Source organism: Chiloscyllium punctatum, chromosome 48 (genome assembly GCF_047496795.1).
Source record: "Chiloscyllium punctatum isolate Juve2018m chromosome 48, sChiPun1.3, whole genome shotgun sequence".
Taxonomy (NCBI): domain Eukaryota; kingdom Metazoa; phylum Chordata; class Chondrichthyes; order Orectolobiformes; family Hemiscylliidae; genus Chiloscyllium; species Chiloscyllium punctatum.
In genome coordinates, this window is record NC_092786.1 from 22,782,756 (window position 1) to 22,809,777 (window position 27,022).

The 27,022-nt window shown below is 42.2% G+C and overlaps 1 protein-coding gene across 2 annotated transcripts in view; it reads right to left on the minus strand.

The window, feature by feature from the left end:
• LOC140468795 (cell migration-inducing and hyaluronan-binding protein-like) overlaps positions 1–27,022 on the minus strand; it is a 258,752-nt gene that overhangs the window by 18,639 nt on the left and 213,091 nt on the right. For both annotated transcript variants that reach the window (XM_072564819.1, XM_072564818.1), the window contains exons 15-21: positions 22,970–23,039; positions 22,706–22,834; positions 21,175–21,260; positions 20,846–20,977; positions 16,046–16,081; positions 1,965–2,120; positions 294–474 (exon numbers count right to left, since the gene is read on the minus strand). In XM_072564819.1, coding sequence (XP_072420920.1) covers positions 294–474; positions 1,965–2,120; positions 16,046–16,081; positions 20,846–20,977; positions 21,175–21,260; positions 22,706–22,834; positions 22,970–23,039 — 790 coding nt within the window. The remainder of the gene's footprint in view (positions 1–293; positions 475–1,964; positions 2,121–16,045; positions 16,082–20,845; positions 20,978–21,174; positions 21,261–22,705; positions 22,835–22,969; positions 23,040–27,022) is intronic.

The window sequence follows — 27,022 nt, forward strand, 5'->3', positions numbered from 1 at the left end:
AGGATAACATCTTTTCTACGTCTAACTTGTTTATGAGAACATACAAATTAATAGTGCAGACTATCTTGCAATGAGACATCCATCACTAAGTGAATAACATTAATTAGCTCAGCACAGAGAATGAATTTTATATGCTATCTCACTTCCCCATTTTCTAATGAGTATTTTACATCGTGGAGAAAAATTTCATTTTTCATTTGACATTTTACAATTTGAAATATACATATTAAATACAGAAATCCTGTGACAGTTTGAATAATGACAGATAAAAATGCTAAAATCTGAGAACCTACTGGTACATCCTGGAAAGTGATACGTGTCACATTGTTGTTTGGACAGGTTTGCCAAGAGTTATTGAATCGGAACCCAATGGCACTTGTGTGGCGACCATCCAGCGCTGCAAATTTACGGAAAGTGCAATTCTCTACGTTGATCGGGCCATCATAGATCTGCATTCCTCGGATGGGGAATGTCCTGGAAACACAGAGGGAAAATACAGCACTCAATTTTAGTTTGGTTTACGAGGATGAGTTGCTGATCGCTGCTGAGGAGAGTGGGTCAGAGAAATGTCGCAACTCTCTGTTAGACATATCATTCAATTCACTCAGCACAAGATCTTGCTGCATGACTTCACAAGTGCTTACCAGGATAAAACAAAGAATACAGGTTGTACCCAAAATTTTCAACAATACACACTTAAAACCTTTTCAATGATCTGTTTGGTGCAGTGGTATAGAGCTCTTTTTAAAAATGAAGTCTGATACAGCAAAGTTTCACCAGAATGTCACCAAGGCTGAGAGAATGGAATTATGAGGAAGGGCTGAACAAAATTTGAGTTTTGTGTTTAGAAGACTGAAAGCAATCTGTTGAATATCAGTCATTCTAAACTTCTGATAGGGATATCAGGATGCTAGGTTCTTCACCTCAAAGTGATAATTTGATATAGATTAGTATAACACAAAACTCAGTTCTTTATTTGAAAATAAGACTATGTTGACCAGGAGGTTAAGAAAAAATGTTCAAATTCTGCTACCTGCTCGGTGGAGTCATGGGACCAACACATCATCTTGTGTCAAAGTGGCTGTGATTGACAGCATTTTAAGAACCCCCTAAAAAGGAACATGTACATCAAAACACAACACTGGGAAGCTGCATGATTAGATTCCCTACAGTATGGAACAAGCCCTTTGGCCCAACAGGTCCACACCAACCCTCCAAAGAGTAACCCACCCAGACCCATTCTCCTACACATGCACCTAACACTGCGGGCAATTTAGCATGGCCAATTCACCTGACCTGCACATCTTTGGACTGTGGGGGGAAACCAGAGCACCCGGAGGAAACCCACGCAGACATGGGGAGAATGTGTAAACTCCACACAGACAGTCGCCGGAGGCGGTAATCGAACCCGAGTCCCTGGCGCTGTGAGGCAGCAGTACTAACCACTGAGCCATTGTGCCACCCCATCATCTACTGTGTGAAGAGAATAAATGGACACATTCTTACCACAAGAATCAGGCCATTTAAATCCGAAGCAAAATCAGGAAGTGGCTTTTTATACAAAGGGCAGGTAAACTGGGGAATCAAAATGGCTGCACCAATTGGAGTTTTCAATTCTGAAATCCATAGATTTTCATTGGGGAAGGATGTGGAGGGACAGAGAACTAAGAGGAGACAATGTTTTGTAGGGAAAACCAGCTAAGAACAATAGAATGGTGGTACAGATCCGAGAGATGACCTTTATCTCTCTGTTGACTGCATGAGCACTGCTCAATCAAGTTTGGTTGCAATGTGTGTAGGGACAGTGATGTTGAGTTTCCGACAGCAAACTGAGGGATTCTGCATCCTGCACCTTGCTGTTGTGAGTGATAAAAGGTGAAAACCACAAAGAGACTGTAACTCGACTGAGATCAGAAGACAAAACATTATTTTGGTTCTAACGACAGAATTATTGAAATACTCACACTCCTTTTGGAAGAACTCGTCCACTGTGATCTAGGCCACTCGGTCCCCAGACAAGATTTTCTGCCATCTGAGTTCCACGGTTTTCACTCTCCCCAACAAACAATGAATTTTTTACCTCCTGTTTGGCCCCGTCATCATCTGGAAAGGTTCCACCACTGGAAGTATAAAAATGACACATGACATTTCCCCCCCACAAGTCAAAAGTTGTGACTACACATCTTTAACAAGTGGTGGTATGTGGCCACAGTAACGAGGGAGCATTATGTTGCTATCTTTTAGCATTAAGCTGAGATCTTGTTTAGCTGTTCAAATGGGCCAAAAATAACCTAAGGAATTTTTCAAAGAAATAGTACGGATTTCTCCTGGTATTCTGTCCATCAAAAACAAACTTTTTGGTCATTTGCTTTATTGTGGTTTTGTATGAGCTTGCAGGGCGGCACGGTGGCACAGTGGTTAGCACAGCTGCCTCACAGCGCCAGAGACCCGGGTTCAGTTCCCGCCTAAGGCGACTGACTGTGTGGAGTTTGCACGTTCTCCCCGTGTCTGCGTGGGTTTCCTCCGGGTGCTCCGGTTTCCTCCCACAGTCCAAAGATGTGCAGGTCAGGTGAATTGGTCATACTAAATTGCCCGTAGTTTAGTTAAGGGGTAGATGTAGGGGTATGGGTGGGTTGCTCTTCGGCGGGTCGGTGTGGACTTGTTGGGCCGAAGGGCCTGTTTCCACACTGTAAGTAATCTAATCTGTGTGCAAATTGATTGCACAATAGTTGCTATAGTTGAAAATAAATATGTCATATCCCATTTCTAACAATGCAAGCTCTATTTTATGACTTCAGTTGAGGGAGGAGACATGCAACAATTGTTATTGCTTCTGGCTGAAGGGGGCACCACAGGTTAAATTTATGGCCATTGATTGCAATGTAGACTGAGTAACTCACTTTCCATGGCAATCCCCAAGGCTCACGAGTTGGTTATTTCATGTCACTGACATTCCTTTGATCTTCATTTATCTTTTGTTTTGGAGATGATCCAGTTTTATATTCATTATCATTTTTTTGCTGTCACCTCACTGTTCCCTATTTTCCAGCATTATGTCTCAGTTGCTATCTCTCAATCTCCTCTACTCCCTTCAATTCTGAGCCTTTCATCTTTTAAAAGGTAAACCTTGCCCACAAAACTCCAGCCAGTATTTTCAGCCTCGGATATTTGTTCCCCATCTATCAACAGCATTGCCTTGCTACAGTGTTGACTCATCACACTTCATCTAACTCATTCTCTCCTCGGATTTCAAAGACATAACCTCCTTCAGTCTTCTCTTCAACTATAAGACCATAACCGACATGAGCAGGAGAAGACCACTTGACACTTTGAACCTGTTCTCCAACTCAATTCGACCATGAAAGATCTCCAACTTCAAATTCATTTGTCCACCCAGTGCTCATATCCCTCAGACACCAAAGTTCAGTATCCCAGCCCCATTTGAAAACACAATAGGGTAGAGAATTCCAAATATTTAAAATCCTTTCAGTGAAGGTATTTCTCTTCATTTCTGTCCTAAATGATAAATCTTCATCCTTAGACTGTCCTCTTTTGTTTTAGATTCCCAAGCCCAGGGAAATAACCCCTCCTTATCAAGCTCCTTCAGAATCTTGAATGTTTCAATGGGATCACCTTTCATTCTTCTAACACATTATCGGCCAAACTGCTCATCCCAGGGACCAATCCCGTGAATCTTCACCATACTGCCTCCAATGCAAGTGTATTCTTCCTTAAATATGGAGATCACCAGTGCATGCAGTATTCCAGATGTATTCTCACCACAGCCCCATATAACTGCAGTAAGACCTCTTTCTTCCTATATTCCAATTTCCATTTGCTTCCCTAACCAACATGCCATTTGCTTCCCTAACTTTGGCTGTACCTGGGCCCCATCTTTGGAATTCCTTGCATGCACACTCCCAAGTCTCTATGAACATTAATACTTATAAGTTTCTTGCCTTCTGAGAAATATTCTTCTGTTCTACTCTTAGTGAATAAACTCATACTTCTCCACATCTGGCTACATTATGGCCCACTCATTTAACCTGTTTATAACTCTCTCTGTGTTCTCTTCATACCTTACATTTTTACTTAGCTTTGTATACTCAGCAAACATTGATACATTATTCTCTCTTTATCTAGGTCATTAATGTAGATTGTAAATAGCTGAGGATGCAGAACTAATGCTTGTGGAACAGTTTCTATCACAGCCTGACCTCTTGAAGATGCCCCATTTGTGCCTACACTTTGGCTCCTGGCCAGTAGCTAAACCCCGATCCATTGGAATATAGTGCCAAAAATACAATGAGCCTTATAGAGTCATAGAGATGAAAAGCATGGAAACAGACCCTTCGGTCCAACCCGTCCATGCTGACCAGATATCCCAACCCAATCTAGTCCCACCTACCAGCACCCAGCCCATACCCCTCCAAACCCTTCCTATTCATATACCCATCCAAATGCCTCTTAAATGTTGCAATTGTACCAGCCTCCACCACATCCTCTGGCAGCTCACTGCATACGCGTACCACCCTCTGCGTGAAAAAGTTGCCCCTTAGGTCTCTTTTATATCTTTCCCCTCTCACCCTAAATCTATGCCCTCTAGTTCTGGGCTCCCCAACCCCACAGAAAAGACTTTGCCTATTTATCCTATCCATGCCCCTTATAATTTTGTAAACCTCTATAAGGTCACCCCTCAGCCTCCGACGCTCCAGGGAAAACAGCCCCAGCCTGTTCAGCCTCTCCCTGTAGCTCAGATCTTCCAACCCTGGCAACATCCTTGTAAATCTTTTCTGAACCCTTTCAAGTTTCACAACATCTTTCTGATAGGAAGGAGACCAGAATTCCACGCAATATTCCAACAGTGGCCTAACCAATGTCTTGTACAGCAGCAACATGACCTCCCAACTCCTGTACTCAATACTCTGACCAATAAAGGAAAGTATACCAAATGCCTTTTTCATTATCCTATCTACCTGCGACTCCACTTTCAAGGAGCTATGAACCTGCACTCCAAGGTCTCTTTGTTCAGCAACACGCCCTAGGACCTTACCATTAAGTTTATAAGTCCTGCTAAGATTTGCTTTCCCAAAATGCAGCCCCTCGCATTTATCTGAATTAAATTCCATCTGCCACTTCTCAGCCCATTGGCCCATCTGGTCAATATCCCGTTGTAATCTGAGGTAACCCTCTTTGCTGTCCACTACACCTCCAATTTTGGTGTCATCTGCAAACTCACTAACTGTACCTCTTATGCTCACATCCAAATCATTTATGTAAGTGACAAAAAGTAGAGGACCCAGCACCGATCCTTGTGGCAGTCCACTGGTCACAGGCCTCCAGTCTGAAAAACAACCTCCACCACCACCACCCTCTGTCTTCTACCTTTTAGCCAGTTCTGTATCCAAATGGCTAGTTCTCCCTGTATTCCATGAGATCTAACCTTGCTAAACAGTCTCCCATAGGGAACCTTGTCGAACGCCTTACTGAAGTCCATATGGATCACATCTACTGCTCTGCCCTCATCAATCTTCTTTGTTACCCCTTCAAAAAACTCAATCACGTTTGTAAGACATGATTTTCCAAGCACAAAGCCATGTTGACTATCCCGAATCCGTCCTTGCTTTCCAAATACATGTACATCCTGTCCCTCAGGATTCCCTCCAACAACCTGCCCACTACTGAGGTCAGGCTCACTGGTCTATAGTTCCCTGGCTTGTCTTTACTGCCCTTCTTGGGACACTTATCAAATACCTTTCAGAAATTCAAGTATACAAATTCTATTAGTTCTCGTTTATCTACCCAGCTAGTTATAAACTCCAAAACTCTTAGATTTATCAGATTTGACTTCGCTTTCATAGAATCATGTTGACTTTGATCACATTACTATTTTCTCGGTGCATTGTTAAGACTTTCTTAAAACATAAGGATAGATAAATCCCCTGGGTCATACGGGGTATACCCAAGTACACTGTGAGAAGTGAGGGAACAGATTGCTGCACATTTGGCAATGATCTTTGCGTCCTCACTGTCCACTGGGGTAGTACCAGATGATTGGAGCTTGGCAAATGTTATTCCCTTGTTCATGAAAGGGAATAGGGATAATCCTAGGAATTACAGACCAATCCATGGTGGGCAAATTGTTGGAGAAGATATTGAGAGTCAGGATTTATAATTATTTGGAAAAGCATAGTTTGATTAAGCATTGTTAAGACTTTCTTAACAATGGATTCCAGTTCCTTCCCAAAGCCTGATGTCAGACTAATGGAGACATGGCTGCAGGGTGACCAAAACTGGGAACTGATCATCTAAGAGTATTCAGTTTTTAGGAAAATGAGGCAAAAAGGAAAAGGAGGTGTGATGAAAGATGAAATCAATTCAATAGTGAGAAAGGAAATCTAGATGTGGTGTCATTCTGGCTGGCGTTTATAAGGGAATGGAAAATATTAATGGGCATTATCTATAGGCCTCCAAACAGTAGTGGTAATGTAGGGGGTAGCATCAAGCAGGTAATTAGAGATGCATGCAACAAGGGTGCCACAGTAATCATGGGTGATTTTAATCTTCATGTAGACTGAGCAAATCATGTTGGCTGATGAATTCCTGGAGTGTGTGCAAGATATATTTTTTAAGACCATGATGTTGAGAAACAGCTATTCTAGTTTTGGTTTTTGTGCAGTGAGTAGTGGTTAATTAATAATCTTGTTGAGAGGACTGTTCGGAACCAGTGACCATAACATGATGGAATTCTACACTGAGACAGAATGTAAAGCAGTCCAATCCAAAATCAGGGCGTTGAATCTAAACAAAGGAAATTACAAAAGTAATGGGGCAGGGGGTATACCGGCTATGATAGACTCTATAACTTTATTAAAGAGCATCATAGAGGATTGGTAAGGGTTAATATTTGAGGAACTGATATATACATTGCGGTGGATATACATTCCTTCCGAGTGAAAGAACACAAAAGGATCCAACTATAGTTAACAAAGAAATTAGAGTCATTATTAGGTCCAAAGAGGAGTCATATAATGTTGCTAGAGAAAACCGCAACCCTAAGGACTGAAGTTAAAAATCACACAACACCAGGCTATGGTGAAACAGGTTTATTTGGAAGCACCAGCTTTCAGAGCACTGCTCCTTCACCAGTTGGTTGTCCTTCATCACAACCAGCTGATGAAGGAGCAGTGTTCTGAAAGCTAGTGCTTCCAAATAAACCTGTTGGACAATAACCTGGTGTTGTGATTCTTAACTTTGTACACCCCAGTCCAACACCGGCATCTCCAAACCAAGGACGGAAAGCAGTTTAGGATTCAACAACAGGTAGATTAAGAGGGGAAGAAATAGAGTATGACAACAAACTGACATCGAACATCAAAGCAGATGATATCTACAGGTTGTTATAGAAAGAAAGAGATTAATGAAAATAAATATTGGCCCTTATAGCCTGCAATGGATGAATTGATAATGGCAAAAAAGGAATTGGCAGAGTTTTTAAACAACTACCTTTTTTCCATTACCAAAGAAGAAGAAACAAAAAATGCTATAAGTGCTAGAGTTAAAAATACACAACAAAAGGTTATAGTCCAACAGGTTTATTTTAAAGTACAAGCTTTCAGAGCACTGCTCCTTCATCAGGTACCTTGTTGGGCAGGTTAATAGGACACAGATTTTATAATAACAGTTTGCTTCAGTATTCACTAGTGAGAGGGACCTTGTCATTTGTGAGGACAGTGTGAAACTGGCTGTTATGCTCGAACAGGTTGATATTAAGGAGGAGGATGTGATGTAAATTTTGAAAAACATAAGGATAGATAAATCTCCTGGGTCATACGGGGTATACCCAAGTACACTGTGAGAAGTGAGGGAACAGATTGCTGCACATTTGGCAATGATCTTTGCGTCCTCACTGTCCACGGGGGTAGTACCAGATGATTGGAGCTTAGCAAATGTTATTCCCTTGTTCATGAAAGGGAATAGGGATAATCCTGGGAATTACAGACCAATCCATGGTGGGCAAATTGTTGAAGAAGATTTTGAGAGACAGGATTTATAATTATTTGGAAAAGCATAGTTTGATTAGAGATAGTCAGCATGGCTTTGTGAGGGGCAGGTCATGCCTCACAAGCTTTATTGAATTCTTTGAGGATGCGACATAACATCTTGATGAAGGTAGAGCAGTGGATGTGATGTATATGGATTTTAGCAAGGCATTTGATAAGGTTCCCCATTGTAGGCTCATTGAGAAAGTAAGGAGGCATGGGATGCATGGAAATTTGGCTGTCTGGATACAAAATTGGCTGGTCCATAGAAGACAGAGGGTGGTAGTTGATGGAAAGTATTCAGTTTGGAGCTCAGTAACTAGTGGTGTTCTGCAGGGATCTGTTCTGGGACCTGTACTGTTTGTGATTTTTATAAATGATTTGGATGAGGAAGTGGAAGGGTGAGTTAGTTAATTTGTCGATGACATGTAGGTTGGTGGAGTTGTGGATAGTGTGGAGGGCTGTTGTAAGTTGCAACAGAACATTGACAGGATGCAAAACTGGGCTGAGAAGTGGCAGATGGAGTTCAACCTGGAAAGGTGTGAAATGATTCATTTTGGAAGGTGGAATTTGAATGCTGATGACAGGATTAAAGGCAGGATTCTTGGCCGTGTGGAGGAACAGTGGGAACTTGGGGTCCATGTCCATAGATCCATCAGAGTTGCCACCCAAGTTGATAGGACTGTCATGTAGGCAAATGATGTGTTGGCTTTCATTAGCAGGGGGATTGAGTTTAAGAGCCACAATGTTATGTTGCAGCTCTATAAAGCCCAGGTTAGACCAAAATTGGAATATTGTGTTCAATTCTGTTCGCCTCTTTATCAGAAGGACATTGAAGCTTCAGAGACAGTGCAGAGGGGATTTACCAGGATGTTGCCTGGACAGGAGGGCATGTCTTATGAAGAAAGGTTGAGGGAGGTAGGGCTTTTCTCATTGGAGCGAAGAAGGATGAGAGGTGATTTGATAGAGGTGTACAAGATGATGATGATGCGAGGCAGAGACTTCTTCCCAGGGTAGAAATGGCTAACATGAGGGGGCATAATTTTAAGGTGATTGGAGGAAGGTTTAGGGGAGATGTCAGAGGTAGGTTCTTTACACAGAGAATGGTGGGTGCGTGGAATGCAGTGACAGTAGTGGTAGTAGAGTCAGATACATTAGGGACATTTAAGTGACTCTTGGATAGGCACATGGATGATAATAAAATTAAGGGTATGTAGGTGAGTTTGATCTTAGAGTAGTTTAAAAGGTTGGCACATCGAGAGCCTAAGGGCCTGTACTGTGCTGTACTGTTCTATGTTCTTAAACTTGTTGGACTATAACCTGGTGTTGTGTGATTTTAACATTGTCCACCCCAGTTCAATATTGGCACCACCACATCATTAAAACATAGTGCAGTCGAAATAAATGGAACTTAAAGTGTTGTAAAAGTGGTGATAGAGGATGCATAGGTTGTCATCTTCCAAAATTCTGGAGTTCTTTGGAACATTCCCAGCAGATTGAAGGATGGCAAATGTAACACACCTTTTTGGAAGGTGGGACAAACCCAGGGATTATAGAGTAGTTAGCCTAACATGCTGGAGATCACTATAAAGGATGTAATAACAGAAAACTTCAAAACTACCAATGTGATTACACAAAGTCAACATGAATTGATGGAATGGAAATCATGTTTGACAAACCTGCTAAGGTTCTTTTGAGCATCCACTCCCTGCACCACCAGCACTCAGTAGTAGCAGTGTGTACTATCTACAAGATGCAGAATTTCATCAAACATCATTAGATAGCACCTTCCAAACACACAACCACTTCCATCTAGAAAGATAAGGGCAGCAGATACATGGGAACATCACCATCTCCAAGTTTCCCGCCAATCCACACACCATCCTGAGTTGAAAATATATCGCTAAACCTTTAGTGTCGCTGGGTCAAAATCCTGGAATTCCCTCCCTAAGGTGGACTGCACTGGTTGAAGAAGGCAGCTCACCACCACCTTCTCAATGGCAACTAGGGATGGATAATAAATGCTGGCCCAGCCAGAGACATCCCAGAAGTGAATTTTAAAAAGTAATAGAAAAGATGAGGGGAGAATAGTGGATGTGGTATTTTCATAAAACTTTGGTGAAGTTCCACATAAGAGGTTACTGTGCAATATCAAAGCACACGGGATTGGCAGTAATACACTGGCATAGCTTAAGAATTGGTTAGCAGACAGGAAACAGAGTGAGAATAAATGGTCCATGTTCAAAGTGGCAGGCTGTGATAAATGGGGTATCACAGGGATGAAGACATAGGCCCCACAGCTTTTCACAACATGTATTAATGATTTGCATGAGCAGGCTGACTGTTAAATTTCCAGGTCTGTGGATGACAGAAAACAAAGTGAACATGAGAGTGATGGGGCAAACATCATGACAATGTAGACAGAATGAGCGGACAATTACATGGCAGATGCAGTATAACATGGTCAAATATGAAGCTGTTCACTTTGATAGGATAACCAGAATGTCATGGTATAATTTAATGGTAATAACTTGGGAAATGCTGAATGCCATTATACATTGGTCTTTGAAAGCCAGTGTGCGGGTGAGGCAAGCAATTAAAAGGAAAATGTTACATTTGCTGTCTTTGTAAGAGGGTTTGAGTACATGCAAGGAAGTATTACTGTAGATGTACAGGTCCTTAATGCAACCACAGCTGGACTATTGCATGCAGTTCAAGAAAGGATATACTTGTCATAGAGGGAATAGAGTGAGGGCTTACTGAACTGATTCCTGAGATGGCAAATTTGTTGCATGAAGAGATGTTGGATCAACTGGGCCTGTATTCACTATATTTAGAAGAATAAGAGCAGGTCTCATTGAAAAAAACTTCCTGACAGGTCTGGACATAGAGTCATAGAGATGTACAGCATGGAAACAGACCCTTCAGTCCAACCCGTTCATGCCGACCAGATATCCCAACCCAATCTAGTCTCACGTGCCAGCGCCTTCCATAGCCCTCCAAACCCTTCCTATTCATATACCCATCCAAATGCATCTTCAATGTTGCAATTGTACCAGCCTCCACCACTTCCTCTGGCAGCTCATTCCATACACGTACCACCCTCTGCACGAAAAAGTTGTCCCGTAGGTCTCTTTTATATCTTTCCCCTCTCACCCTAAACCTATGCCCTCTAGTTCTGGACTCCCCGACCTCAGGGAAAAGACTTTGTCTATTTATCCTATCCATGCCCCTCATGATTTTAGAAACCTCTATAAGGTCACCCCTCAGTCTCCAACGCTCCAGGGAAAACAGCCCAAGCCTGTTCAACCTCTCCCTACAGCTCAAATCCTTCAACCCTGGCAACATCCTTGTAAATCTTTTCTGAACACTTTCATGTTTGACAACATCTTTCCAATAGGAAGAAGACCAGAATTGCATGCAATATTCCAACAGTGGCCTAACCAATGTCCTGTACAGCTGCAACATGACCTCCCAACTCCTGTGCTCAATACTCTGACCAATAAAGGAAAGCATACCAAACGCTGCCTTCACTATCCTATCTACCTGCGACTCCACTTTCAAGGAGCTATGAACCTGTATTCCAAGGCCTCTGTGTTCAGCAACACTCCCCAGGACCTTACCATTAAGTGTATAAGTCCTGCTAAGATTTGTTTTCCCAAAATGCAGCACCTTGCATTTATCTGAATTAAACTCCATCTGCCACTTCTCAGCCCATTGGCCCATCTGGTCAAGATCCTGTTGTAATATGAGGTAACCCTCTTTGCTGTTCACTACACCTCCAATTTTGGTGTCATCTGCAAACTTACTAACCGTGCCTCTTATGTTCACATCCAAATCATTTATGTAAGTGACAAAAAGGAGAGGGCCCATCACCGATCCTTGTGGCACTCCACTGGTCACAGGCCTCCAGTCTGAAAAACAACCCTCCACCACCACCCTCTGTCTTCTACCTTTTAGCCAGTTCTGTATCCAAATGGCTAGTTCTCCCTGTATTCCATGAGATCTAACCTTGCTAATCAGTCTCCCATGGGGAACCTTGTCGAATGACTTACTGAAGTCCATATAAATCACATCTACTGCTCTGCCCTCAATCTTCTTTGTTACTTCCTCAAAAAAATTCAATCAAGTTTGTGAAACATGATTTCCCACGCACAAAGCCATGCTGACTATCCCTAATCAGTCCTTCCCTTTCCAAATACATGTACATCCTGTCCCTCAGGATTCCCTCCAACAACTTGCCCACCACCGAGGTCAGGCTCACTGGTCTATGCTTCCCTGACTTGTCCTTACCACCCTTCTTAAACAGTTGCATTTCATATACAAAGAGGATTTTCCTCCTCGGCTTGGAGTGGGTGCAGAACAAGAGGCCACAGTCTCGGGAAATACAAAAGAGGAAGAGAAATATCTTCACTTAGAAGGTGGTGAACACGTGGAACTGTTGACCACAGTGTTGCAGAGGAGAAGTCACTGAATATATTTAAGAAAGAAATTGATCGACTTCTAGAAATAGATGTTAAGAGGTATGGGATGATGATGTGGGGATAGAGGATCATTCATGCTCAAATCGAAAGGTGGAGTAAGCCTGTTAGGCCAAATAGCCTATTCCCACGCCTATGTTTTACATTTCTCAGGCCTGAAGTTCCTATCACTCTTCTTCCTTTCCTGAAAGCATTTGATTTGCTAACTCCTAATCAACGGGGAGCATTCCAGAATCTTGGGATTTTGGAAAATTATTGCAAGAGCATCCTACGACTCTGCAACTTCCTCTTTTCAAAGCTTAGGAAGTAGGCCTCGGGTCCTGGGGACTTGTTGAATTTTAGTCTCTAAAGTTTCTTCTAGTATTTTGGTCTCTGCTCATATTAATTTCCTTATTTCCTCACTCCTTTCAGTATGTATGTTATCGTCTACCTATTGACCCTTCTCCTCTGAAAACAGATATTTGATCAATGCTTCTGCCATTTCTTCAGCACCCCCCATAATAATTTTCCTCCATTTAAAACAGATATTGGCATCACTGCCAGAAATTTGCAATGATGCTTGTGCTTTGGAAAAAGAGTGATGTTTTTTGTGAAGGTACCTTTAAGATCAAAGTGAAGTGAGGTTAACCCTGGGATGGGGGATAATTAGTTTTCCTGATAACAATCATAGAATCCCTACAGTGTGGAAACAAGTCCACAACAACCCTCCAAAGAGTAACCCACCCAGACCCATTCCCCTACCCTATTACTGTATATTTACAACGATTAATGCACCTAACCCACACATCCCTGAACACTATGAGCAATTTAGCTTGGCCAATTCACCTAACCTGCACACCTTTGGACTGTGGGAGGAAACCCAAGCAGACACGAGGACAATGATCAAACTCCACACAGAAAGTTGCCTGAGGCTGGAATTGCACCCGGGTCCCTAGCGCTGTGAGGCAGCAGTGTTAACTACTGAGCCACCTTGCCGCCCTTAACAAGAGGGCACTAGACTGCTGAGAAATGCCTATATGATTGAACTGAGGTTGTTTTGGGGATGAAAGCTTAATATAAAAATAGATAGCTAAATGGGAGATCAAATTACAACTGATCTCAAATAGAGGAAGACAGATTTCTGTAGAAAACAGAATCTGAAGTTGAGGGATGAGAAGCAGCAGTTATACAAGGAACTGTACAATGATTAAAAAATGACAGATAGATGAAGACAGGGAGAGCAGAGACGGCAAATTTCACAGGATTCCTATTGCAGATGTTTTCAAAGCTGTTTTCGCCAAAGCAAAGCAGATTATTTAAAGGGGTCAGAGAAGACAGCCTCTGCGCCATCAAAACTGCTGTGAGCCTTACTCCTTTGTAATGAAACGAGAACAGATCTCATTTCATTTGTCCTATGGGGGAAGCGTTATGTTGATGGATCAGAATCCTAAAGTATTTGCAGACATTTCTTACTTTTACTTCCAAATGTGTTGCTTTTCAAAGAAGACCTATAATGGAAAAACTGCAGATTTTAATTCCAGTGACTATCTGGACAGCCCTGTGCAAAGCCATTGGAATGTTACATGTTGCTGCACCCTATGTGTAATGATGCTCAGGGATATGGGAGAAAGGCAGGCGTTTGATACTAGATCATAGTGCCAGACTACAGGGCATTTGTGGTGCAGTGATCCTGCTCCTACCTCTGGACCAGGAGGCCCAGGTTCAAAACCCACCTGCTCCAGAGGTGTGTCGTCACATCTATGATCATGTGGCTAGCAGGAGAAATAGCTGCTCGACTGTTTGAGAACTACAATAAAGCATGCTGGGAATTTTGGTCAAGCTACTTTAAACTCTGATCTCGGTTAAAACTGAAGCCAGGACATGTGGGGACAAATCCTGTAAACTGTGACCTGTAATTTCCTGCATTGAGAGAGGTGTCCTAGTGGTTTGCTGGACAAACTGAAACCACTATTACTTTCTATAGAGCATGGTGTGTACCTGCTTATGACTTGGTATAAACATTTGGGAATTATTCACCAGTAAGCTCCATTGGCTGGGATCAAACATTGTGATCAGGGTTAGTCAATTCTCTGGCCAAATGCCAGAAAAGTTTCTGGAAGAATGAGCCTGCTTTGGGGATATAAACTGCCATCACAAAGGGCTTTGGGAGCAGATTCACAAAGTACGTGCCCCGAAGTTATCTTCAGGGTGACAAAGAGCCACGAGGCAAGATCTACACCAACAGAAAAAGTTGGCTGCTTTGCTTGAATCAGAGTGGTATTTGTTTCAAACCAAACTTCAAGAAATAAAGTTTAGGTTGGAGTTGAATGCGAATTAAGTTAAAGTAAGAGAAAGTGAAGTTAAATGAAGTGAGTTAAAGTTGAAGTCAGATGAGAAAAGAAATGAATGTTGCAACAAATGTGTGGTTTATATTGATACCTAAAGAGCTAAAAGGTTTAATTAAATTTTGAATTGACTTCCTGTCTTCTTCTGTCTGTCACATAAGGGAAGAACCTGGACGAAGGTTGAAGATCTCTTGCAGGTAACAGGTTCCTGAACAGGTTGATCGCATGCTGCATTAGGTAATAAAGTCAGTTCAGTTATGTTGGGACATAACTTTTACTTCTGCACTGTAATAATTTGGGGATTCTATGAAATTATCAGGGAAATTTCAAAGAGGAGAAGCTCACCAAAAAGAGACAATAAGGTGGCTGTAGATCTCTCCCCTATTGGAAGGAAGTCACCTTGTACAAACATGTCCACTTTACCCTTGAGAAATACACAAGGACAGCTTTTAAATGGTCATCTTCAACAAAGGAACAAATGGGACTGAAGCCTCCCATATGCAAGAGGCAAGGTTTGATCAAGAGGGTACTGTGAAGGTCACTGCCAAAAAAAAACCTATCTCCAAGTTAGCCTTGTGTTAGGTAAGACTGTCTCTGATTCACTCACACAAAGCTGGAAAACAGTTGAAAAAGGAATCAGAACAAAGGAAGGTCACTAAGCTTACAAAATCAAGAATCTCAAACATCAGGCTTGCGGGGCCAAAGGACCTGTTCCTGTGCTGTATTGTTCTTTGTTCATCTGTTCAATCACCAACATCAACAAGTCAGTAACCTCTATTGCAGTAGTCACAATACTCTACTATCTGCTTTTTGAGAACAACTCCGAGACTGATCTCTGTATCTGTCTTTTTCTCAAACTTTTATTATTTTGGGCTCTCTCCTTATTTCTAATCTGTACATATGAGTTGTATTACTAATTCTTTTCACATTTAATTACCTCTTTTTGTTAACTCAAGAGCACCTAGATAAACTGGCTCCGTTTAAAACAGAAGCTCATTTGGCTCTGAGAGAAAGGTATCCATTAGGGAAGGGATCCAGTTAATTGTACTTTGTTGCAGCCAAGAATTAAGAAAGGGAGCCAGTTTGTCCCTTACCAAAGAGCTCAACATGTTGGGGGAGCCCATGTGGAACCGTAACAAATTGGGTAACTTGCCTGGAGTCTGGTCATAAGATAGCTTTGATTACTACAAGCTCTTACCTTGCAAGAGTCAGTCCAATGCCATTATCAGCAAATCTAAGGAAAAAGGACAAACACAGTTAATAATTGTGTGACTAGAAATGAAGCTGAACTTTTCCAGGCCCAAGGCACCAATATATAACAAACATCAGCGACCTAAATAGAATAGTTCAGTCACAGCTCACAGCATCAAAGTATGCTGAATGCACTCATTCTGTCCAATCTTCTTAATCTCTGTGAAAAAACAAACAGCAGACGACAAATCACCAATTCCTATGTGTTGTGACTAAATAAATCCATTCAAAACAAACGTGTTTCTAATTTCCTATACTCCATGATTAGGGTAGTTACCTCCTCATTTTCTCTGTATGTATCTCTCGAGGTATTGTGAATTAATATTGCTGTTTTTGGCACTCTTCAACGTATTGCATGGATTCTGCATGAATTTTATAGCAAATGGGTCTACTCTGTAACTGAGAGATTGAATATCTGAGGCCAAAACTAAAGGAAGCCTTATCAATACACCAGTCACTGTTAAGAGCTGGCTTTCACTCCCTTTGTCTGGATATAATGGGCCAGTAATAGCCTCAAAACAGATATGGTAGCTATCCATTTCCTATTAAAACTGGCAATGTAGTCGATTCCATTTGGGAAAAGACCCACAACCAGATCATCAAAACGTCAGCTATTAATATACAAGTCTGAGTTCAATAATAATAATACTAATAATGTAACACTGATTCTCAATCCTGCTTGGAGTTGGGTGAAGTCTGTGCAATGCACAGAGCATTGAATTACCTCAGTGGATCCAAGAAACAGAACCTCTTTCTCCTTTTGGCCACACACAAAAAAAACTACAGGACCCCTACACTTATATTCATTAGATAATATTGATACTGGAGATGGGGGAAAGGACCTTTGATTTTCATAAATCATCCAACGGTCTCAGAAAGAGCTTGTTGCTTTCTCATTTGCATGGATACATCAGGTGACCAGTGATAGAAGCATGAAGGACGAAAAGTCATGTGATGCAACCTCTGGAAATAGAGTTGGTATCTCTATCATCGCGAGAGTTGACATTTGACTAAATTTCAAAATCTACCCAACAATGTCAATGAAGAAAAGGACTAAGTGAATTGTTTGTAAAGATGACAGAGCAGAACCTGGTGCTCAGGGATATGGTAAAAGGTCATCACAAGAAACAGAAAACAATGGAATTTGATAGAGAGGTGGGTAAGACTTCATGACTGGGGCACAGAGATTCAGAAATCTGAAACAGCTAAAAGATAAAGATTTTGGTATTCTCTAAGCAAGACATTCAGAAATCTCATCTGAATAGTTAAAATACGACCACCACCAATTTTGTAGGACCTGTGTGAGTAGGGATGGTCAATCAGGCTTGTCCTGGTGTCCAGTCCAATTGAATGAATGGTTTTCAGAGATGGATTTATTTTAATAATTTTCACAAGTTCCCAGTTCAGTTTCTTCCTTCTTCCAAAAGACAGAATAATAGACCATTCAGTCGCACAAGCCAATTTTGCCATTAGATCACAGGTGAACAACTGGTCACGGCAACATAAGGGGAACCAAACCTAAGGGAGCTTCCTTTCTTAAATTACATTGGTTGGAAATGGAATGATAAAGGGTAGGAATGTCATTCAAATATCTGAGCTTGTTTTGCTATTCATACAGCTATTTGCCAGCTCTTTCTCCATTTGCTTTGCCAGATCTACCTAACAAAACATCCATCAACAAGATCTTGAAGATTTCCAGAGGCCCAGAATCTACAGCCTTTTGGCAAGAGAAAGTGTGTTTCCTGATTTCACAGTCGAGTACTGAATATCAATTCAATATTTTCTGGACTTCAGAATGGATTCTGGAATATTTGCCAGCCTTGCTGTTTGCAATGAGGCAAAGACTGATTGTAGTGAAACTCAGTGTTGACATAACTGCAGTCAGTCTGTGGGTGTGTTAGTGAAGTACATGTACTCAAGCGAAGGTGTTCATCTGTGCCTGTTATGTTTCACATGTATGTACAGACAATACTTAGCTTACTTGGCAAACAACACCCTTCACTATTGTACAGTTACCCCACTGTTCCAACATTTAGTATTGGATAAGAGAAATATCCTTCAATTAAATATTGCTTGGCTTCTGCCACAAACATGCCCTATCCATCAATTCCATCTCTCTCCGTAGCCACTGTGTTCACACTCTTGGGATCCTACTTGACCCTGAGCTGAACTTCCAACCCAAACATCTCTATGCATGCAAAAATATCTACTAAGTACAACCATGTGCTGCTGAAACCCTCTTTTCTATCATTGTTGGCTCTAAATTGGACTGTTTCCAATCTGTCCATCTTCTTCCCTCCATAAACATGAGGTCATCTAAATCTCTACTGGCCATATCCTAATTTATCCAAGTCCCTTTCACCCATCACCAAGATCTGCATTGATTTCAGTTCCAGCAGCATCTTGATTTTGATATTGTCATCCTTGAATTCAAATTCATCCATGGATTTGTTCTGAAATTTTGTAACCTCTTATGGTCCTGCAACCCTCAGAGGTATCAGTGCTCCTCCAGTTCTAGCCTCACGTGTATCGCCCATTTTCTTCACCTAACTTCATTATTCACTGGGCCTTCAGCTGCCTTGTCCTAAGCTCTTAAGTTTATCTTTGAATTTCTCCGTCACACTCAGCTCTCTAAAGGCATTTTTCAAAATCTACCTCTTTGATTAACCTTTTGGCAGCCTGTCCTATTCATCTCAAGTTGAAGTGGAGATACAAGAGCGTAAGCAACAGGAACAATCCAACTCTTTGAATTTGCTGTGCCATTCAATAAAATCATGGTGCATCCTCTGTCCCAATATGTTGCAGCTGTACAGGACATTGGTTAGGCCACTGTTGGAATATTGTGTGCAATTCTGGTCTCCTTCCTATTGGAAGGATGCTGTGAAACTTGAAAGGGTTCAGAAAAGATTTACAAGGATGTTGCCAGAGTTGGAGGATTTGAGCTATAGGGAGAGGCTGAACAGACTGGGGCTGTTTTCCCTGGAACGTCGGAGGCTGAGGGATGTCCTTATAGAGGTTTACAAAATTATGAGGGGCATGGATAGGATAAATCGACAAAGTCTTTTCCCTGGGGTCAAGGAGTTCAGAACTAGAGGGCATAGGTTTAGGGTGAGAGGGGAAAGATATAAAAGAGACCTAAGGGGCAACTTTTCATGCAGAGGGTGGTACGTGTATGGAATGAGCTGCCAGAGGAAGTGGTGGAGGCTGGTACAATTGCAACATTTAAGAGGCATCTGGATGGGTATATGAATAGGAAGGGTTTGGAGGGATATGGGCTGGGTGCTGGCTGGTGGGACTAGATTGGGTTGGGATATCTGGTCGGCATGGACGGGTTGGATCAAAGGGTCTGTTTCCATGCTGTACATCGCTATGGCTCTATAATTATCCAAGAGCAAATCAGATGCAGGGAGTCCTGTGGTAACTCACCTTGTGACCCCTCCAGAGTCTGTCATAGTCACAGAGTCATAAAGCACAGAAAGCCTTCAGTCTAATTTGTACATGCCAACTAGAAACCTCAATCTTACATAGTCCCATTTGCCAGCATTTGGTCCATATCCTTCGAAATCCTTCCTGTTCATATACCTATCCACATGACCTTTAAATGTCGTAATTATACCAGCCTTCACCACTTTCTCTGGCACCTAATTCCATATAGTCTCCACCCACTGACCTTTTCAAATCTTTTCCCTCTCACCTTTAACCTATGCCCTCTAGTTTTGGACTCCCCCGCCCTAAGAAAAAGACGTTGGCTATTTGTTTTTTTACCTAAAGTGTTAAGGCTCCATCATGTACAGGGCACAAATCAGGTGTGTGATGGAATGCTCCCCACTTGCCTGGATATGTTCAATACCCTAACCCCAATACTCAACAAGCCTAAATGATTGGCACCACATCCACCATCTCCAACATTCACTTCCTTCAGCACTAACATGGAATGGCAATAGTGCATACCACCCCCACGATACATGGCAGAAACTCACCAAAGCATCTCCTTGTAAACCCTCAATCTCTACCATCTAGAAGGATAAAGGCAACAGGAACACCAGAACCTGCAATTCCCTCCAAATCACACTCGATCATGATTTAGAAATTTATCACCATTCTTTCAGTGTCAGTGCATAAAAATCCTGAAACTCCCTCCTTAACATCATTGGGGGTATTCCTACCCTACTTGGACTACAACATTTCAAAAAGGCACCACTGCCACCTTCTACAGGGCAAGTAGGGACAGGCAACAGATGATAGTTTGGCCAATTCAAACTCATATCCCATGAATAAATTTAAAAAAATTCACTTTACAGCCCACTCCCAATATCCTTTGATCCCAGAGAGACCAAAATTATGCTCATCTCAGCTTTAAATATACTCAACAATGGAACACTCTGGGTTGGAGAATTCCAAACATTCAAAATCCTTTGTGTGAGGCTTATCTTAGTCCTAAATAATTCGTTCTTTACCCTGAAACTGGGCCTCCAGTTTTAGCTTCCAGTTTGATTTCAATATTTGAGCTGTGGAGCACTTTGCGAAGTTTATTTACATAAAGGGAGTAATGTAAATGCAAATTGTTGTTGTATCCTGGAAATGGATCAAGAGATTCCAGGCTGGTGAGCTAAATACAATGGTACTAAAGTATCTGCATACTAGAGGGAGTGCTGATGTGGTACATTTCAATTTAATATATACGTTTCCTGCCTTTAATTCATCTTTTATAGATGTAACATTTTTAAGGGACAGAATTGGAACTTACTGGCAGTTCTCCAACCATACATCTCCACCACGAAGCCAAGCACCGTGGTCCTGGTTTTTATATGCAATATAATTTTTGATTATAGCAGGTTCCCTTGGTTTGTGTGGATCAGCTCCTTTATGGGGACTGTACCTGGGTAAGAAATCACACAGCTCCTTTATATAGTCCAAAGAAAACAAGAACTTATTTGCAATGCTATAACTTTACAGGAGAAAGTTACGTTCTTCTACTGAATGTCACTGAGTTCATGCTTTTAAAAGTACGTCTGTGAAACACAGATAGTTTTAATTAGGCTGCTTGTAAATTTGAGTCTGTCTGCTTGAACTGACCTGGCACCAACCAGTGAAAGGAATGGCCGCTTGTCCTTTACATTAGCTTCAGTTGTCTTCACTCCATTATCAATCATCATACCAGCCTGAAACATAGATTGAAAAAGATTTGAAACACACTTTCGATATTGAGATAATATAAAATGTTAACGAAAATGGTGCGACCAGGATTCCAAATTTTGAACGAGATCCATGATTTGAGACAGCATGAAATTCACTATCTTTAAAATGGTGTCAGTGGGGACCTGAAAGGAGTCAGCAATTCACCAGCGAATGGCAACAAGGCTGGAAGCCCAGTTTCAGATCTGCTGGTAGGGGTCATCTCCATTGAGGAAGACACCCATTGCACACCTGACACAAAGGACCATGAAGTAATTATGCTTTACGGGTGGTGGGGCCTTTCCATTTTCTACGATGAAACTTCCTTTTCATTGAATCAAAAAGCTTCAAAGTAATCAATTTGAAGGAATCTCAACATGTTAGTTTGATTATGACCAGATACAATGCAATGAGGATATTACCTGAAACCATATAATCTGATTTGCCTAATTTGGCATAGGAAACCTAGTCAGCATGGATAAGGTGGGCCGAAGGGCCTGTGTCCGTGCTGTATGTCTCTATGACTCAACACAAGCTCTAGGAGAGTGCTGAAAGCATTGGAAGTGGTGAACAATAGGCACTGCTGAGAAATCAGAGCCAGAGTGACTCACTATACCAGTTGCCCCAATGTTTCAGAAAGAGTTTGCTCAGATGTTGCACACCCAAATCTGTCTGGGATTCTTAATCTGTTTTTTTTTCTCCTCTCTCAAGAGATAGCTTTGCTTTTGATATAGAGATGTGCAAGGTCACAATTTTGTGAGACAGGCTGAATGGACAGGAAAGTGTGTACCTGTCCATCACTGGATTAACTGTTTCACCAATCTGTCCATGTCAATATTTGTCAATGCAGTTTAGATGCACCCGCCAGAATATGTGGGGTGTCACGGTGGCTCAGTGGTTAGCACTACTGCCTCACAGCACCAGAGACCCAGGTTTGATTCCCGCCTCAGGCAACTGTCTGTGTGGAGTTTACACGTTTGCCCTGTGTCTGTGTGGGTTTCCTCCGGGTGCTCCGGTTTCCTCCCACAATCCAAAGATGTGCAAGTCAGGTGAATTGGCCATGCTAAATTGCCCATAGTGTTAGGTGCATTAGTCAGGGGTAATTATAGGGGAGGGGAATGGGTTTGAGTGGGTTACTCTGTGGAGGGGCAGTGTGGACTTGTTGGGCTGAAGGGCCTGTTTTCATACTATCCAATTTAATAGAATCTAATTTAATCAAAAAACATTGGGGAGGGAGATTAGAGATGAAATTGTCTTATTTTCCATGCATGTTTCTACATCAGCAGAATTCACAGCGGTTGGGAATGTGCTCGTAAATATTCACAGCGACCCATATTTTTCAACAAATACCAGCTGAATGACTATAAAGATGTTTATTTCATTCCTTCAGTATAGCTCTCTCCAGTATTACAGCAATTGCGTGCAGACTTACCCTATAGTTGGAATGAGCCCTGTTATTGGTGAACTTTCCCAATGGCACATGTTCAGAATAACCGGGGGAATACATTCCTTCTGAAGGCCCTGTGGGCACGTGGTGGAAAATAAACCAAAATCCAGTTTCCTGCGATGTAAACATGCAGATAAATATTTGAACTTCCAAAAGGTGCTGTTCTGCAATTTAAATACGGAATAAATAGCCAGCACGTGACTCTAACCTCACAGTAAATACTAACATATGAGACAGGAGAGGACCTACCTCAGAGCCTGCAGCCGAGCAGTTGATGAGATTATTGTTGGGATTTGCAATCCAAAATGTAGAGACTGCACTGTAATAAAACAGCAAAGATTTACTCTGGAGGTGGACAAATGTGTACAATTCAAGTTAAAACCAAAACTCTGTGTATACCGTACTTGTTAGTTTTCTTAAAGATTTATATGTGGGAAGTTACATATTAAGGTAGTAAGATGCTTCTTGTTTTAGCATTCTGTATCTGGTCTTTTATAAAAGACAAAGCATTTCATAGTAAAGGTTTTCATTTGTTTACTCTCCCTGCACCTTGACTTTGACACATTTCAAAAGTGGTTACCTGTTAAACTGTTCACAATCTAACAGTACACCAGGTTTCACACAATTGTTTCCAAAGTGTTACTTTGAACTCTGATTACAAGGACACAAAGGAGTACAGATTGTGATCGAGAGCACTGTATTAAACATTACCTGCAGCTCAGTCCACATGGCTTAGAGTGAAATGGTTTCTTGTTTAATGACTTCACAGATATAGATACCAAACATTGAATCATGCAGCAAGAAATAAGTCCATCCAGCTCTCTGTATCTTTACTGACATTTTGAACTGGATGTTTAATTTAGTTCAATGTAACAACACTTTCCCAAAACACCTTTATTCTTCTTCAAGTAGATACCCAATTGTGTCTTGATCGTTGGAATGGAATCTGCTTCCTCACCAACCTTGTAAGCCACGCTTCTTAGGTCTTGACAATCCTCAGAGCCCCTGTAGCTCTTTGTCAATTATATTAAGTCAATGACCTCTGTTCAGCAAACTATTTATCGGAGAGTTTCCCTTTACAAACTTGATCAAAGTACTTAGGATTCTGAACACGTTGACAGTTGTCTCTTGAAGCTTCTCTGTTCCAATGTCACTTCTCCAGTCGCTCCATGTGCCAAAAGTCTTTTGCCTCCATTTGGCCAACCTCCTCTTCAAGGTTTTTACATTGTTCCTAAAGTGCGGCAGGCAGGCCATCCCGTGCAGTTTTCTTATTTCTTGGGTTAGGAACCTCCTGATTAAGGAAGTGCACATGACAGGAATCTTCTCTCTGCCTTGTCCTTATTCTGTTCCACCCAGTTTCTGTTGGGGTAGTCCTATTGCTAGTCAATTATTTTTATATTTCTCTGGAATCTGCCTGCAGATTTGCACTTCTACCTAATTCTTGCTATCCTTGGGTTTATAATAAACATCCATCAATGTACCAGCTACTTTTCTGCTCCTTAATTCTAACCAAATCAGTTCAGTCATTGAGTATTCCAGTGTTCCCTTGGTAGAACCATAGTCTTGCACTCAATCAATGATGCTGTCACTTTTTCCACCCTTTTCTTTCATTCCCTGTCCCTCCTGAATATATTGAAACCAGAAATGTTTGCTTTCCATTCCAGCCAATGTTTGAGACAGCTTTCCCTCAACACCACGATATACTAATCCCATGTGCCAAGGTTGCACGTAGCTCTGCAACTCTAATAATAGAAGTCCTTGCTTCAACACACTTCAAGTCTAACATCATGCTTTGACTCTTCCTGTATCTTTTTCAATAAGATATAAATCTCCAGATCTTCCTGCTCCTGCATCCACTTTTTAAGTTATTAGTAAATTTTGCTGTACTGTCTTCCTTCCAAAATGCATCACTGCAAACCTTCCTGTAAATATCTATCACTCTGATTCGATCTCTCAGGCAGCCCTGATTTTAATCACATCCCAGTAGTGGCTTTGTCTTCAAGGGCCTGGGCCAAATGCTCTAGAATTTACTTCTTACAACTCTTTCCCTCGCTATCTCATCTTTCTGCTTTAAGAGACTCTTTAATATAGGTGCAAGAGTAGGTCATTTAATTTGATCATGTCTGACTGAACACTTCAATAGCCACCCTGCTGCCATAATCATTTATGGCACTGATAGTTAATTCCTACCCCTTTGAGCAAGGTATTTGTCATCCAATCTGATGTAGGTCTGTGTGTGTCTCTGAGTCAATTGTTGTTTTATAACTTTCCTGGAAGGCATCTCAATGCATCACATTAACACTAAAGGTGCTGTATAAAGTCAGTGGTAGTAGCAGTTATTGCTAAACTTCATTTGCCTGGTGTTTCTTCATGTCCCCAGCCTTGCTGGGACATCCTGAAACCTGTAACTGCTGTGCATGTAACTGCTGTAACTGCTTTGTATGTGTGTTCCTTGAAGGCCAAAGTGGTATCATATGAATGAAGCTAACCACCTTTCTGCACTAACCAGATTAGTTGATCAGTAATATGTAATTCATTGCACAACTGCAACTATTTCCAGATTATATGAATACGATCAACGTTACAGACTATTAGCAGCACACGAGCAACACATCTGTCTCCTACACGCTCCTTCAGTATAACAACCATGTTCGCCTAACATTATCACAGTGGGTGGTGCTTACTGCAGTCAATTAAGTATTAACTCTTTCAGACTTATACCCAACATGACTCCTCATTATTTCCTACATTTTCAACAAAAACACAGAATTCTTGCCAATTGATAATTAACATATACTCTCAAGTTTGTCTCTGATAAATTGTTCGATTGCATAAAGCACTGCTACTTTAAATGTAATGGAGGTTTGATGTGATTCCTGGATTTTGGATTAGTGGTGCTGGAAGAGCACAGCAGTTCAGGCAGCATCCAAGGAGCTTCGAAATCGACGTTTCGGGCAAAAGCCCTTCATCAGGAATAAAGGCAGTGAGCCTGAAGCGTGGAGAGATAAGCTAGAGGAGGGTGAGGGTGGGGAGAAAGTAGCATAGAGTACAATGGGTGAGTGGGGGAGGGGATGAAGGTGATAGGTCTGGGAGGAGAGGGTGGAGTGGATAGAGGGAAAAGGAGGTAGGCAGGTAGGACAAGTCCGGACAAGTCATGGGGACAGTGCTGAGCTGGAAGTTTGGAACTAGGGCGAGGTAGGGGAAGGGGAAATGAGGAAACTGTTGCCAAGACCACATTGATGCCGTGGGGTTGAAGTGTTCCGAGGCGGAAGATGAGGTGTTCTTCCTCCAGGCGTCTGGTGCTGAGGGAGCGGCGGTGAAGGAGGCCCAGGACCTCTATGTCCTTGGCAGAGTGGGAGGGGGAGTTGAAATGTTGGGCCACGGAGCGGTGTGGTTGATTGGTGCGAGTGTCCCGGAGATGTTCCCTAAAGCACTCTGCTAGGAGGCGCCCAGTCTCCCCAATGTAGAGGAGACCGCATCGGGAGCAACAGATACAATAAATGATATTAGTGGATGTGCAAGTAAAACTTTGATGGATGTGGAAGGCTCCTTTAGGGCCTTGGATAGAGGTGAGGGAGGATGTGTGGGTGCAGGTTTTGCAATTCCTGTAGTGGCAGGGGAAGGTGCCAATTGGGAGGGTAGGTTGTAGGGGCGCGTGGACCTGACCAGGTAGTCACGGAGGGAACGGTCTTTGCAGAAGGTGGAAAGGGGTGGGGAGGGAAATATATTCCTGGTGGTGGGGTCTGTTGAGAGGTGGCGGAAATGTCGGCGGATGATTTGGTTTATGCGAAGGTTGGTAGGGTGGAAGGTGAGCACCAGGGGCGTTCTGTCCTTGTTACGGTTGGAGGGGTGGGGTCTGAGGGCGGAGGTGCGGGATGTGGACGAGATGCGTTGGAGGGCATCTTTAACCACGTGGGAAGGGAAATTGTGGTCTCTAAAGAAGGAGGCCATCTGGTGTGTTCTATGGTGGAACTGGTCCTCCTGGGAGCAGATACGGCGGAGGTGGAGGAATTGGGAATATGGGATGGCATTTTTGCAAGAGGTAGGGTGGGAAGAGGTATAATCCAGGTAGCTGTGGGAGTCGGTGGGTTTGTAAAAAATGTCAGTGTCAAGTCGGTCGTCATTAATGGAGATGGAGAGGTCCAGGAAGGGGAGGGAGGTGTCAGAGATGGTCCAGGTAAATTTAAGGTCAGGATGGAAGGTGTTGGTGAAGTTGATGAATTGCTCAAACTCCTCGCGGGAGCACGAGGTGATGCCAATGCAGTCAGCAATGTAGCGGAGGAAGAGGTGGGGAGTGGTGCC